The sequence below is a fragment of the Gracilinanus agilis genome, chromosome 2, assembly GCF_016433145.1.
Source record: "Gracilinanus agilis isolate LMUSP501 chromosome 2, AgileGrace, whole genome shotgun sequence".
Lineage (NCBI taxonomy): Eukaryota > Metazoa > Chordata > Mammalia > Didelphimorphia > Didelphidae > Gracilinanus > Gracilinanus agilis.
Genome location: NC_058131.1, coordinates 266,969,976 through 266,986,102, shown reverse-complemented (window position 1 = coordinate 266,986,102; position 16,127 = coordinate 266,969,976). Strand labels below are relative to the sequence as shown.

The 16,127-nt window shown below is 39.4% G+C and overlaps 1 protein-coding gene across 2 annotated transcripts in view; it reads right to left on the bottom strand.

The window, feature by feature from the left end:
- The window catches only part of TCEA2 (transcription elongation factor A2), a 35,676-nt gene extending 20,004 nt beyond the window's left edge, over positions 1-15,672 (bottom strand). For both annotated transcript variants that reach the window (XM_044663905.1, XM_044663904.1), the window contains exons 1-4: positions 15,458-15,672; positions 6,817-6,879; positions 5,183-5,288; positions 1,439-1,529 (exon numbers count right to left, since the gene is read on the bottom strand). In XM_044663905.1, the coding sequence (XP_044519840.1) occupies positions 1,439-1,529; positions 5,183-5,288; positions 6,817-6,879; positions 15,458-15,529 (332 nt within the window). In that variant the 5' untranslated portion in view covers positions 15,530-15,672. The remainder of the gene's footprint in view (positions 1-1,438; positions 1,530-5,182; positions 5,289-6,816; positions 6,880-15,457) is intronic.
- Positions 15,673-16,127: the final 455 nt, after the last annotated feature.

The following is a 16,127-nucleotide window of genomic DNA, read 5'->3' as shown; positions in this document are numbered from 1 at the left end:
CCATAGGCAAGTCATTCTTTCTTGGTGTCAGCCTCCTCTTTTGTAAAGTGAAGAGTTTAGACTAGACAACCTCTCTAGTTCGTTCTAACTTTTTATCCTACGGTCCTATGCAGTCTACATAGACATCCCAATGCTGATCTGTCACATGCCCAAACTTCATGGTCTCCTATATTTCAAATAATAGGAAAAACTTAAAAAGAGAAAGAGCCAATAAGTATAATCACTTTTTTTTTAAAACCCTTAACTTCTGTGTATTGATTCATAGGTGGAAGAGTGGTAAGGGTGGGCAATGGGGGTCAAGTGACTTGCCCAGGGTCACACAGCTGGGAAGTGTCTGAAACAGGATTTGAACCTAGGACTTCCCATCTCTAGGCCTGACTCTCAATCCACTGAGCTACCCCGCTGTCCCTATAATCACTTTTTTCTGTCAACTCTTGTGTTAGTGGTAAGGAAAGAAAACCTCACTACTTTCAGCCTTGGAAAAAATGCTTTTCAAGGGCACCTGATGCCTGGCCAATCATTCCCAAGTAGCTGCTTATGGGGTCACTTCTATGCAAGCTGATTGTACATTCAAAGAAAAGAAACAAAGAAACCAAGAAGGTGTGGTTAAAGTGACCAAAACAAAGATAAAAGAAACTAAGTCTAGACAACAAGAGAAAATACAGTTAAGAATCCAAAAGGCAAAAGTCCTCACAGATCAAAGGGTAAGCAAGTGAAAAGTATCATTCTAACACATATATACCAGGATTGCAGATTTAGAACTGGATGAGGCCTTAGAGAACAACCAGCCCAATCATTTCATTTTACAAATAAAGAAATTGAGGTTCAGAATGGGAAAATGACTGGCTCGGGTCATATAGCAACCAGGAGATCCAGAATTCAGTGCCAGTTCTTCTGACTCCAAATACCATGATCATTCCATAAAATCTTGATAAATGGACAAGAGTTTTCCTGCAAATAAGAAAAACCACCAATGCCCAAAAATCAGAAAGAGCTTTCTGAAGACCAAAAGTAGGATTAGGAAAAACATAATAATCAATCCCAATATTTTACATTTTCTGTAACCAAAAACAATCCTATGCCCACAGGCAGACATGTGCTCTGAATTGATCATCAGAAATTTGCACATATCCCAAAAGAGGCATTTGAAAAAATCCTTTCCAATTTCAGATCAGATCAGACTGGTGACTTGATCGTATATAATACAGTATTCATCATAATTTCCCTTTCAAAGGACTACAAGTAATTTATAGACATTATTTTAGTCCTCAACATCCCTCTGAAATAAATGCACTGATTCTTATCCATGTTTTACAGATGGGGAAAAGGGATCTGCTCTCAAAAACAAAAAAGAGACACAAAGTCAAAAAGAAAGATGCCTTTGGTCTCCCTCCCAGTCTACACTTCCCTTGAGCATCTTTGTCAGTTAGAATTTCACCTTTGATCTTTTGTGTCAGAAACATCCTTCGAAGATGATGTTGCCAAGGAAGAATTTCTCTTCTTCTCATCATTTTTATCTTCTGAAGCATCTAAATTCAATAGGGAAAGAATGGAAACACACATAATGGAAGAACAAATGGAATTATAATTAAATTGAGAAGTGATCTGAAAGCAAACCACAAATCCTTTATTTTTCTCCTAGTCTAGCTAGCAGAGTACATACACTGTTTGGGCCAAACCTATCAATGGACACCTTGGCCTAAAACACAAAACAATCTTAGCTATGGTCTCAAGAGTATTCTTCTGGGGAAGAATGAAAATGCAGACTCTAAGCAATTTAAAAATCATAAGAATAATAAATCTCTCCTCCAATGCTTCACTGTAGTAGGAAAATGATCCTCAATCCTCAAAGGTTCTTCCAGCACAACATAAGCTCTGGCCAGCCTTGCTAAGCTAGAAAGTCTTCAAATACAGGCCCACCAATGGATTTTATATTCACTGTCCAAGGACCAGCCTAAGTGCAAAGATATTGGCCAACAGGTGAGGAATTTTTTGAGGCATAGCAACTTGTAACACCATCATTATAAAGGAATTTTAGCCAGCATCATCAACATAAGAAACAAAATATGATTAAAATATAGATGTGTGATGTAGTGATAGTAATAATCACTCACATTTATCTATTTTATAGTTTACAAAACACTTTTCTCACAGCCCTAAACTTAGTCCCATTTTAAAGATGAAGAGACTTAAGCTAAGAAAGACCAAGTGACTTGACCAAGGACACATACCTAATAAGCAGGATAGAGTCAGGACTTAAATCCAAGTCTCTTAACTCCAAGTTTAGCACTCTTTCCACTATACCATGTTACAGCAGTAACAGCAGATAGAAGAGTGTCCTACTACTATCATATACCCAACATTCCTAAAAAGGCCTCATCTAAGCCCAAAGAGTAAAGAAATCTCTTCCGGCCAATTAAGTGAGCAGTCTCTATCAGGATTACAGTCACTCTTTTTTTACTGAGCACCAGTCCTTTGGGATATAGCTTCAAATTGACTGTTTATATAAACATGGTCACATTATGAAATGCAATCTTTTACCTTATGGGGAATAAATAAGCCAAAAGTCATGCCTATCATATTGTGAATGTTGTTACTCTCAACAAATTCTTTATAATTCAATGTTTATGAAACAGCAAAAAGAGCACTGGACTTGGAGGCAGCAGGCTGAGTTTGATGCCCAGATCTGCCACTTACTTGTTGCATGGTTATGGTTAAATCACTCAGCCTCTCTGAGCCTCAGTTTCTCTATCTGTAAAATGAAAATAATAACATTTGCACTATCCACCTCAGAGAGGATGAAACACCTTATAAATCATAAAGATCTAAGGAAATATGAACTATTAACATTAAAGAACTTCTATTTCCCCAAACATGAAGATATGAGAAACATAACCTGATGCAAATGACGATGTTTACAAAAAGACAGGACCTTTTTAACGGAGACTTTTTTACAGGTGTTGTTCCTACAAACAGTAATGATTTCTATTCACCAACCGCCTGGCTGATTACACTGAATGATTAACAAAAAATGTTAACATTATCATACTCCCCTAGCTAAGGGGTGAAACAGCTTGATGGGTACATCCAAAAAAGGCCCTGTGAATCTAGCTCTTTGCTAATCAACTTTTATTCATTTTTAGAGCTCAGAACAGAACAAGTACAGTTGTAGGAGAGAATTCCAGGGTGGAATTAGGGGCAGGGAGATTTGCATTTCAGGACTAAAGGGCATATTGATATATTTCCTAGCAGAAGTACTGCAACATCACCACTTAAGTCCTTTTCAAAATGCCATGACAAACCAAATGCTCTGAAACTTCTGAGTGCAGATTTTGACAATTAAAATAGCTGAATACTTTCAAGCAGTCTAAATCACCATTGCTTCTCAAAACACACACACACACACACACACACACACACACACACACACACACACACCCTCTTCTTATTCCCCCAACCCACTGACATCCTCTATCATCTGGCTAACTTACAAATGGAAACACCTCCCTCTCCCCAGCCTTTTTGGATGAGAGCTAAATACTGTGTACTAAAACATTATAGCCACCATTCTTAGGTAAAACATTCAAGAACCAACTGCATACACAATATAAAAAACATTATCAAATACATAAGAACCTAATGAAACTAATAGTTGGCTAGCATTTATATAACACTTGAAGATTTTCAAAGCATTTAACATATGTGTACATTTCAATGTGATTTCATTAGCATGAGTAGTTCTTCCAACTCACATTAATTCCTATACTTTAACAGAATTCCTGAGTGATCACAAAAAAAAAAAAAAAAAAAAAAAAGACTCGCCTAACAGAATAGCTCTGTGCACTTGGCTAGACTTTCTCACTTGGATGGAGATAATCCACCCCAAGGCAGTACTTTCCAGAGCTTATACTCCACTAACATAGCCTCCAAGAGGTCAGGGTCACTTCCATACCAGGATGAGGTATTAAAGGAAGACTTAAGTGAAGAAAACTAATAATATTTTATCAAAAATCGTTAGGAATAAACATATCCAGAAAAATCAGGGATTTTCTCCTGGTCTAGTCTTTCTCTGCAATAGGCTAACTATGTTCCTTCTTGATACCCCCCATTTCCGTCTTATCCCTTCTCTGGAATACCCCAAATGTGGAATCTTCTACTCCAGGCTGTGTCATATCAGTTTCTTAGATGATTGGAATATCCCCAAACTGCGATTTCAGGGGTGGGAAACAAATCCCATCTGCATAAGCCATCCCAATCCTCCTCCCTATAACACTTTTCGGCAGCCATGATCCCTGAGCTGAGTGAGTTATCATTACCCTCCCAACAACTAAAGAGCCAGAACTATCTTGAAGCCCAGACTCAATGTACAACCCAAAAACTAGGAAGCAGACTATCATAAACCCCTTCTTCCTGACAAGGCCTGAAGACCATAGTGCTCAAAGCTGGTTCTATCCCTTCTGTGCCCCTTCCAGCTCTACTTTGGCAATGAATCTCAGTGTATGGGAAATAGTGCACTATCCAAATATGGACATATCAGCTATGGCCCCAGGTTGACAGAGAAGGTCAGTGTGCTGCTCTCTCTTGTTGGCCCTTTGACCTAATCTCTTAGATGTCTCCAGTTAAGTCACATAACCCTCCCTTTGGATGTTTCTCTTAAACACACCAAATTAGAGGGCCCACTGCTTTTTAGCCAGTGAGTCCTGGCTCATATAATTCAACTATGAGGCCCCTTTAGTCCCAACAATAGATTCCAACCAAACTTAAATTTAATTAGCAGTAAATGTAACCCAATGTATCATATACTACAGGTAAAATTGGACTAAAATGTTCCACTCTGGAGAGATGCATCAGAACCATGAAAAGCAAAGGCCAAAAGAACTTTGTCCTTGATGGTCTGAAAATTAGTTCACCTTTTAAAAGTGAGTTACCTCAGAGACAGCTAATTGCAAGTGAATAGAGGACTAGGCCTGGAGCAGGGAGAACCTGGGTTCAAATCTGACCTCAGATACATCATAGATGTGTGACCTTGGGCAAGTCACTTAACTTTGATTCCCTAATCCTTGCCCTCTTCTATCGAAAAAGTGAGTCACCTCTCTCTCTTCCTCAAAGTAGGGACTAGAAGCTTTGGTTTGACCATAATAAATAAATTACTACTCTTACTAACCACAAGTTGGGCACTTACCCAGCAGTTTTTTCCATGACTTGATGAGAGACTTAGCAAGTGAGATAACTTCGTCATCAGTACTCTGTTTCCTCAGTGCATTCACAGACATCCCAATCCGGGTAGACTACAAACCAACATTCAAGAGAAAAATTGTTCATAAATTTTTTTCAGTGGTCTAACCCACAGTTCCAAAGGACATATGACAAAAAATCCAATCCATCTCTAGAGGGAGAACTGAAGAACTTTGAATGCAGATTGAAGCTTTTTACTTTATTTTTCCTGGGACATTTTGTCTGTTTTCTTTTGCAACATGGCTAATCTGGGATTTGCATGACTTCACATGTATACTTGGTATCAAATTGCTTGCCTTCTCAAAGAGGAGGGAGGGACAGGAGGAAAAGAATCTAGAACTCAAATTTTTTTTAAATGAATGTTAAAAATTTTTAACATGTAATCAAGAAATATTTAATGAATTTTTTTGAAAAGAGTAGTCTAACCTAGTCATGCAAACTTATTTCCTTTGTAAAACCACTTTGCCAGGGACTCAAATCTGGGGCTTACTATTCAATTTAATTCACATACATTCTATGTCAGTCAGCCTACTACCATTGTTAGGCCCATATATAAGGTTTAATGATCAATGGCCTGTTCAGAGGTACCCCAAAAAATCTCAGGATCTCTTCTGGCTAAATGCTCCTAATAGCTCTTGTCAGTGTGATTTTGAGAAATATGCATCCTAATCTGAAAAAGGTATTAGTACATTTTCAATATTATTATTTTTGAACCCTTTACAAATGATATATTAAAAAATTTCAGTAGTAGCAAAAGAAAAAAAAGGAAGGAGAGGGAAAGGAAGTCCAGTTCCCTTGTGAAATCACAAAATTCTATTTGAACAGTCACTTTTGGTATTTGGAATCTTTTAAGGAATGACATAATTGCTAAGAGTTTCGAACCAGCTCAGTTTATTACTGAATTTTGTAAGTTCATTATTTAAGTCAAATACCGCTGGTAAGCATGTATCAGTAGGCTCACATATATACATAGCAGGCATTATGATGAAGTGGAATGAGCGCAGGCTCAGAACTAGGAAACCTGGGTTCTAGTCCCTACTACCAGCTATGAGACCTTGGACAAGTCACAATTCCCCTAGGCTTCAATTTATTTATCTATAAAATGAGGAGTTGACTAGATTATCTCTAAGTTTTTCTTGCTCTTAATTCTATAATCCTATGATCACTAGTCATTTCTCATTCCTAAAACTCACTCTTCCTTTCTGCCTATCAAAGTCTTTCCTTTTACTTCTTCCTACAAAGTCCAGCCCAACTGCCTCCTTTTTTACAAAGCCTTCCCTGAAACTTCACTCTCCTGGCTAAAAGCTCTCTCTCTCTCTTCTCAAACTTTCCTTGTCTCATTCTATCTTCTACCATACTTATTTGTGTATGTGTCATATCCTATTCTAATAGATAAAATCTCCTTGGAGGAAAAACTATATCAACTTTCATCTTTATAACCCCAACATCTAACATAGTACTCTCCTTCTACAGAATAATAAATATTTATTCAATAAATATTCAATAAATAATTAACCTAACTCAAGAGGAAATTTTTATAATTAGATTTTCAGTTTCCTGGTAGGAAGACAGATGACTTACCTGAAGCAAATCCAAAGTAATGGGCATGCTTTTCAATTCCTTTAGCAAATCCATAGCTCCATCCTAAAAAGAAGGAAAAGAAAGGATTTACTAAAAAAGCAAATATTAACAAAACTGGACATTTCTGACCTCTCTTCCAACATAGCTCTATGAAAGAACAAACTAAGGAATGAACTTTTAGTATTATGAAGTCCTTAAATCAAACCACACAGAAAACTCCTTATATTTGACTCACTTTCAGTAAGTGACAATTATACTGTAGGTAGCAAAATTTTTAAAAATCCTGAACACCTCTAAATCTCTTATAAACAGAGAAATGCAAATCAAAACAACTCTGAGGTACCACCTCACACCTAGCAGATTGGCTAATATGACAGGAAAGGAAAGTAATAAATGTTGGAGGGGATGTGGCAAAATTAGGACATTAATACATTGCTGGTGGAGTTGTGAATTGATAGTACAATTCTGGAGGGCAATTTGGAACTATGCCCAAAGGGCATTAAAAGACTATCTGCCTTTTGATCCAGCCATACCACTGCTGGGTTTATACCCCAGAAATCATAAGGAAAAAGACTTGTACAAAAATATTTATAGCCACGTTCTTTGTGGTGGCAAAAAACTGGAAAATGAGAGGATGTCCTTTGAATGGCTGAACAAATTTCGGTGTCTGTTGGTGATGGAATACTATTGTGTTTTAAAAGGAATAATGAACTGGAAGAATTTCATATGAACTGGAACGACCTCCGGGGATCAATGCAGAGTGAAAGGAGCAGAACCAAGAGAACATTGTACACAGAGACTGACACACTGTGGCACAATCGAATGTGATGGACTTCTGTACTAGCAGTAATGTAATGATTGTGATAATTAGATTAAGTCTACACTGTCCATCTTTAGATTTAATCAACAAAGGTAAAAGCACCTCCAATTTTGGAAGGTTCGTAACCCACGTGTGCTAGAGTGGGTGATGAATCAGAATCAACTGACTGCCCCCCTAGGCAGTCCTAAGAGAAGTGTCTGTTGTGATTGGACACAAAAACTAGGAGGGAGGCACAGGAAGTGTCGCATAAGTGACCCCTTTAAAAGGAGAGAGTGGAGTGAGTCTTCTAGCTTTCCTGGTTCATGGAGGAGTGCTAGCTGGAAAGCTGAGACCTTGGTGAGACTGCTTTCAATATCTTCTTTAGAAGTCCACTAAATCTTCCTGAACTTATCTTAAGGAACTTCGCTTAACAGAGATTCTATGAATGAAGCTTTCACCTCTGGGCCTCTGGCCCTCTGACTCTCGGCTGAGGGTTAATTAGATCTACCTGGATTAATTAGAGGATCGTAGTAATTTACCTACTGTATTAGATTCTTATTCCTTATTTCTTCTACCTTTTCTTAAATAAACTTCCATAAAAGTCAATTTTGACTTGAGATTATTGAGGATTGATAATTGTTCAATCCTCTGGCAGCCACCTTTTAATATATTCGACCAAAACAACCCCTTTTTCCAGGACAATTCTGAGGGGCTTATGAGAAAGAATGCTATCCACAACCAGAGAAAGAACTGTGGGAGTAGAAACACAGAAGAAAAACAACTGCTTGATCACATGGGTTGATGGGGATATGATTGGGGATCTAGACTCTGTAGATCACCCTAGTGCAGATATTAATAATACGGAAATGGGTCTTGATTAATTGCACATGTAAAACCCAGTGGAATTGCTTGTTAGCTATGAGAGGGGGGTGTGAGGAGGGGAGGAAAAGAACATGATTCATGTAACCATGGAAAAATACTCTTAATTAACTAATTAATTAATTAAACTTTAATTCATTAAAAAAAAATCCTGAATACCCACCCTTCCAAGAAAAATGTATACCAAGTGAAAGGGAACAAAATGAGCAAAACCTCATCTCTGCAACCCTCTAGCAGCATCTATTTACATAAGAACTAGCTTGCTACATGATCATATGTATGTTAAATCTCCATTTTGGACTACAAGTCTTTTTTCCCATCCATCAAACAATTCTTTCTATCCTAAAAGTTTAACAATTTATTAAAAATACAGCTCACAAAGGAGTTATTTGGAATACAAATCCTGGACCAACTATAAGTGGTGGGAAGGAGGCTCAAATGACTAAGTTTCTTCCCCACTCCCTTCTCTACAAACAAACTGTTTCCAATTCATCCCAGGAACAGAATCAATTGCCAACATCATCTTGTAGGACAGGGGCTATGAGCCAAATCAAAATCAGAATCAGAGGCCCAAATACAAACACACATCTGCAATTCTGTATGCTGGAAACCAACAGAAACATACCTGAAATGGCTTTTACTGTGTTTCAAAATACACTTTCCTTTAATCTTTCTGAAAATCAAAAATCACAAGTTGATTAAATCCAGCTCTCATATTCTACAATGAACCAAAAGAAATGTTTAACAGTACATTTACTATATTTATTTGTGGAAGGAGAGAAAGAGAGTGAAGGTCATCAGTGGTGGAAAAGAATGCTAGAATTGCAGTCAGAAGACTTGGGTCCTTCCTCTGCCACCTGGGCTCTTTGTTTTGTAGACTTCATGAAGCCTTTGTGCAGAGATATTTTTGTTTTATTTGGTCTTGGGTTTTTTTTGTTTGTTTTTTATGAAATTCATTCCAAAACCATCCTCCTGAAATGGCCAGGCAATTTCAAAACATAAGATCTAAAATGATGCCAAAGTAAATTCTGTGGATTTCTTTTTCAATTTCTCAGATAGAACAATTATTACTTTATCTTATTCTTTCCTCAGCTTTTACTAGCCAGGCTAGAAGACCTTGTTCTTCTACAAGATCAGCTTGCTTATGTCTACAGTAATCAAACTTTCCTGAACTTGCTCTTATACTTGGTTTGAGTGAAGTAAAGAACTTGTGTTACTATAGTTCAAATTGGTTGGTAAAAACTCTGTGTTTTCCTTTAATAGTCCAACAATATTACTGTACCTGTCTCATGTGTTGGAGACAAAATGTTGGGAAATCCCTCAAGATACAGGCAGTGTGATAACCTGGAAAGAATGTTGTATATGGAATCAGATGTCCTGGGTTCAAATCTCAGTTCTGTGTACTTCAGGTAAACCACATAATCTCCGAGATTAACTTTTCTCACTGATAAATTTAGAAGGTTTAACTAAATGACCTCTAAAATCTAAATCTATGATCCTATGTCTTCTCTGAGGCTGCTACTTCACCTATAGAATGAAGGAATCTATATGATATCCCTCTTAAGATGATCCTCAAGGCCTCTTCTAGCTATAAAATTCTGTGGTTCTGAGAACAGACTTTATGAACCACTCTATACTGTCATCTCCTAACCTTGAAAAATTTACTACCTATGACAATTTAGGTTAAGGATTATTGCCAAAACAAATATGCATTTTCTCCCCTCTTTCTACCCTCAGACACCAAATCTGGAGTTTGTTCCATGAATTATTCTCTAAATCCTTCAAAGATTAATTATAAATGCCTTACATCTGCATAGAGCTTTTAATATTTTAAAGCACTTCCATATCAATTATTTCTGGATCCCAAAGGGCCTGGTGAGCTAGACAGAATAAATAATATCAGGAACTGATGAACAGAGAGAGAGGTTGAGTTACTTACCTACGGCGACACAGGTATTGAGTAATAGAGCCAGGATTAGAACTATGGCCTCCCAATTCTCAGCTTTGTTCTCTGTTCAGTATACCATGTTGACTCATTATTCCACAGTGGAGTTATAGGGAAGCCTTGTTCTACTCTCAAACTAAACCATGAATAGTGAGGAATAACTTGGCCACAATAATAATCTTTTTTTCCCCTAAAATATGCTGGCTTTTAGTTGTAATGTAAAAATTAGTAATAGACCTCTAGTTAAAGTGAGGATTCCACCCCTTTTCCTGTGCCCACTCAATGACAGCCCTAAAAATCACAAGTTGATTAAATCCAGAGATTTCCCAAGCCTGGGAGAAAAAAAAAAGAACTCAATCAGGAAACTGCTTCTCCACCTTCCAGAAAAAAAGCCAGAGAAAGGAACAGGAACAGAGGTAGAAAAGGACACAAAGGAGAGGCAAACAACCTTTCAACCCCAGCTGACCGACCTCTCATCTCTTATCAGTGATTCACTAGCAATACACCAGAATATCTCTTTCTTATGATCTATTATTCTCAATCTGCTAATCTTCAACCTTCAGTAACTGTAATTCCCTAGTTCATTCACCAAAGTGACTGTTTCAAACTTTTTCCCATATCCTCAAGCCCCTACCCTCCAGTTCTACTTACTCACCTATCACTCCCTAACACACTCATACCCAACAGACAACTTAGTTTCTTACTTTACTAAGACGAAGGCATACAATGGGAGCTCCCTCAGTTTACCTACAGTCCTAAAATATCCTCAGCATTATCATATTCCTTACGCTTCTTCTATCTCAGAGGAAGAACCTCTAATATCAGACAAAGCTAATCTGGGCCCATTAGCCCATCAGTCGATACACATTTATTAAGTACCTCCTGTGTATTAGATACTGTGCTAGGTGCTGGGAATATAAAGACAAAAATGAAAAGAGACCCTGCCATCAAGGGGGTCACAACATTTCCATGCATAGGCATAAACAAAATACGTACAAAGTGATTTTTGAAGGGAAAGCATGACTTCCAGGTTCCATGAGGGCTTTGCTCAATCAATCATCCCCTCTCCTTTCCTTCCTCTTCAGATTTAGCATGACAGGATGCTTGAAGACAGAGGAGCTGGGTTTGAATCCTGACTCTACTCTTTACCACTTGTGTGATCCTGGGCAATAGCCTCTCTAAACCTCATCTGTAAATCTCATCTGTAAATTAAGAAATCTAAATTAGATAATGTCTAGGGTCCCTTCCTATAATCAGGTAACCTTTCCTCAACCTTTCTATCCCACCAAATTACTATCTCACTTCATTCCTCTTTTTCACTACTAAGCTTACTGAGAAAACAGTATATACCTGATGCCTCCAATACCTCATCACCCACTCACTCCCCACTCTTTTCAATCTCTCTTCCTTTCCTACCACTCTATTGAAACATCTCTAAAAGGTTAACAACAATCTCCAAAGTAAAAAATATAAAGGCCTTTTCTAATACCTCATCCTTTTTGACCTCTCTGCAGCTTTTAACACTGTTAACTACTTTCCTCCTAGATACACTCTTCTCCCTCAGCTTCTGAGAGAGAACTCTTTTAGTTTTCTTACTATTGTTCTTACTATATAGTGTCCCAAAAGTCTTAGTTCAGTTTAAAGGAGCACTCTTGAGTATCTCCTTTGATGGATCCTCTTCATCCCTTAATTTTGATGTTATATTTTCTCTCTATACTCTCACCCTAGGCAACCCCATTCATTTCCTTAGTTTTAATTATCACTTCAATACGACAAATCTCTATCTCTGTGATTTTCATCCAGGTTCCACACTCACATTTCCACCTACATAAAAGATCCTCTCTTCCTGGATATCCAGCTGTCATCTCAAACTTAACTTGTCCAAAACGGTTATCTCTCCCCAAAGAACCTACTCTCACTTCTGACTTTCCTATTTCTATCAGTGATACCAACATTCAAACCATCCATTTTCATAAACTGGAGCCATTTTTGAGTTTTCTCTTTCCCTTATCCCAACCTCCCATCCAATCGGTTGCCAAATCTTGTCAACTCTACCTCCAAAACATCTCTCAGATTAAGATTTTCCTTTCCATTTCCATTGCTATAACCCTAGGACAGAGGCCTTCACTACTACTTGCCTGGACTGTTATTAACAGCCTCCTAACAGTCCCTGCTACATATGCACTCTCCTTTCAAATTATCCTTCATACATCTGACAGATTTATCTTTCTTGTGCATAAATGCTGTTATAGCACACTTCTATACAAAATCCTACTGCCTGTTAAATAAAATTCTAACTCCTTAGCCCTGGCATGCAAAACCTTCCACAGAGTTGCCATCCTAACCTTTCATAGTGTTTTCTTCTAAATAATAACCAAACTGAATGTCTTTGCTCACACTACCATCAACGTGCTTATGATGCTTCCTACCTCTGGCTCTAGCTCTTAAAATCTTAACTGTTCCTTAATACTCAACTCAAATGTCAGCTCTCCATCAAGCCTTCCCTGAATCCCCTAATCAAGAACGATCCTTTCCTCTCCCCACACTCAAGAAGATGCATCACACTTGGTCTGCAGTTCTCTTATGCACTTACATAATTTTTAATGCTATTTGTGTATGTACTAGAAAAATCCCAGAATGGCACACTCTATATCTTATCTAAATTTTCCATCTCACCTAGCACTTGGCACAGCTCTCTGAAAACAGATTTTTAACAAATGTTTATAAGACAGAGATTACAGTAATATAAAGGGAAAGAATAAAAAAAGGGAAACTAAACACATGTAATTATAATGACCAAGCCTGGCACCCAAAAAGGGTTGGGAAAACTGTGCTTCCCTCTCTTCTTTGCAGAGAAAGAGGACTGTGATTATGGAATATTCCATATACTGTCAGACACAGTTTATGTGTTGGTTTTGCCAAACTGCTTTTTTCTCTTTTTTTATTCTTTGTTATAAGAGATGGCTCACTAGAAAGGAGAAGGGGGAAGAATGCATTAAGAAATTAATCTATTAGTAAATGAAGATGATATTAACACAAAAATAAAATAAAATCAATAAAATAAGATTTAAAAAATATCTATGAAAATCTGAGGGATAGGATTTATGGACCGCTCTCACTAAAATCTTTAAGGGAGGATTAATACACACAAGCAGAAAAATCATATTGGAAAGATGCTGCCCCTCAGTGAGACCAGAAGAGCCTCAGATGAGATAAGCAAAAACAAAAAGCTGGGGAGAAAAGGAGTCTGAGAATTGAGGATCACAGCAAGTCAGTGGAAAAAGAAACACAGAATACATACTTATAAAGCAGGAGTATCTACAGGGGATCAAAAGACCTCTCTGAAAGGACAGTCACAGGATCAAAGACTTTACAAATAGGATGTCGACTAATCCAAATCCTTCATTTTGCAAATGAGGAAACTGAGACCAGAAGTAAAGTGACTTTCCCAAGTTCACATAACTAGTAAATTGCAGCTTCAGGATTCAAACTCAGGTCCTATGTCTACAAATCTATTAAACTACTCCCAAGGTCAGCATCCCTGATCAGGGTTTTAGTGGCCCTGGGAGTAAGAAAGCTTAATCTGAAGTCTTGTGGGAAGAGTAGAATAGGGCGTGCAAGTCTCAATTCTAGCTCTAGTCTGAGTCTAGCTAAGAAAAGATCCATGGCAGCAAAAATAATAATTTCTCTATTTCTATAGCAGTTAGTGCTTACAAATAACAATTACAAAAATAGCTAATATTTATGCAGCACTGTAAAGTTTGCAAAGCTCTTTACATATATTCTCATTTTATTTGATCCTCATATCAGCCCTGCAAGGGAGCATTACAAAGTGCTAAAAAGTACTTTGCTCATAACAAACCCATGTACCAGTGTTATTATCCCCACTTTACAGACTAATAAGACAGAGGCATGTGATGCAGGCAGACCTATAGCAAAGATCTCAGAAAGCCAGACTAATGACTGAAATATGATTAGAACTCTTAAGAAATCATCTAGACCACCTGCTTTCATTTTACAAAAGAGAAAACTGATCCTAAACAGAAGGGACTCGTTCAAGGTCACACAAGTTGTAAGCAGCAGAGTCACTTCAAGGTCAGGAATGGGGAAAATGGTCCTTCCCTGGTTCCTGTAAATCAATCCTCAGTTGTGGGGGTAAAGGGGAGGTCCCTCAGTTCTCTACGGAGGAAAGCTTAGTACAATTCCTGGCACATAGTAGACACTTTAATAAATATTTACTGATTGAAAGCTTAAAGGGAAGACTAGGGAAAGGGGTCTAAGGAATCTGAAGGGAAGAGGTCCCAGAGTCTCAGGGGAGTCTCTGATGAGGGAGGTTCCTTAAGGAACCTTTGAGTGAAAGGGGATGTCCGGAGTCCAGGGTGACAGGGGTGTCTATCAGAGAGTCTGTTACCAAAAGTCCTTAGGGATGTCACTGGTGGCTATCAGAGGATCTCTGAGTAGAGTCTCTGGGGGAATGTCAAGGGTGGCTGACTATCAGAGGGTCTCTGAGTGGAGTCCCTAGGGATGTTGCTGGTAACTATCAAAGGGTCTCTAAGTGGTATCTCTGGGGGATGTCAAGACTTGCTATCTCAGTGATTTGTCTCAAGGTTTCTGGGAAAAGTATCGGTTTGGGAGATCTCTAAGTGGTATGTCTAAGAGGGAGTCACAAGACTGTTTTGTTTTGCTTGGGGGGAGGGGAGATCCCAGGAAGGAGTCTTGGGGAGAGTCTCTCAGAAGAATCACAGGGTCTCTTAGGGGAGGTCTCTCAAAAAATCACTAGGGGAAATAGAGGAAATGGGGGAGGGTCTCTAAGAGACACTGTTGAGGGGTCTGAGAGAAATCTAGGAAGCTTCTAGCCAAGCCCCTCAGTGAAGTCTCTAAGCGCGGTCGTTGGGGGTGGGGTTCTGAGGAGGAGCATCTTTGGAAGGAAATAGGGTGTGTCTGAGGGGGCTTTCGGAGGAGTGTCTCGCAGGGCAATTTCGGGATGTCTCAAGGTGTTCGGGGGCCCATGACCTCACCGTGCTCTTCTTGGTCACCATCTTGTCCAGTCGCTTAGCGATCCGCACGATCTCCTCCTCCTTCCCCATCATCGTCCCGTGGGCTGCTCGCTCAGGCCGTCTCGCTGCTGCTGCCGCCGCTGCTGCACCGCCTGGCCCCGGGCTCCTCCTCCCGCTGCTGCAATCCGGGCCCTGAGCTGCTAGTCCTGTCCCGCCCCCGGCACTCAGCGACACAACGCAGCCGGCGCTGCCCGTGAGCGCCCGGGCGGGAGAGCAGCCGTTCAAACGCCTCAGGCTCAGCGGCTCCGCCGCGCTGCATCCTGGGACGTGTAGTTCCCGCGCCTGTCCCTCCCCGCCACAGGCTCGTGCCTACCCAGAGAACTTGCCCTCGCTTGGCGTTGTGGGAAGCGTGGTCTCCTGCCCTCCATCTGCCGGCTCTCCGCATTACAGGAAAACTTCAAGCCCCACAATCCCCTCGAAAAAGCTCCCGTAGAGGGAACTTTAACTCCTGGGAGCTCACTAAGACTGGTCGAATCTGTGGTTGGTTCTAGGTGTGGCTTTGGGAGGTGGGGTGGTTTGGCCGAGTTCTCCTTAAAAGGGAGTCTGGAGAGTAAGTCAGGCTGACGGTCGGGACTAGGGAAGGAGGAAGGGATGGTACAGGTCTAGAGAATGTGCAGAAGGGCAAGCTGAG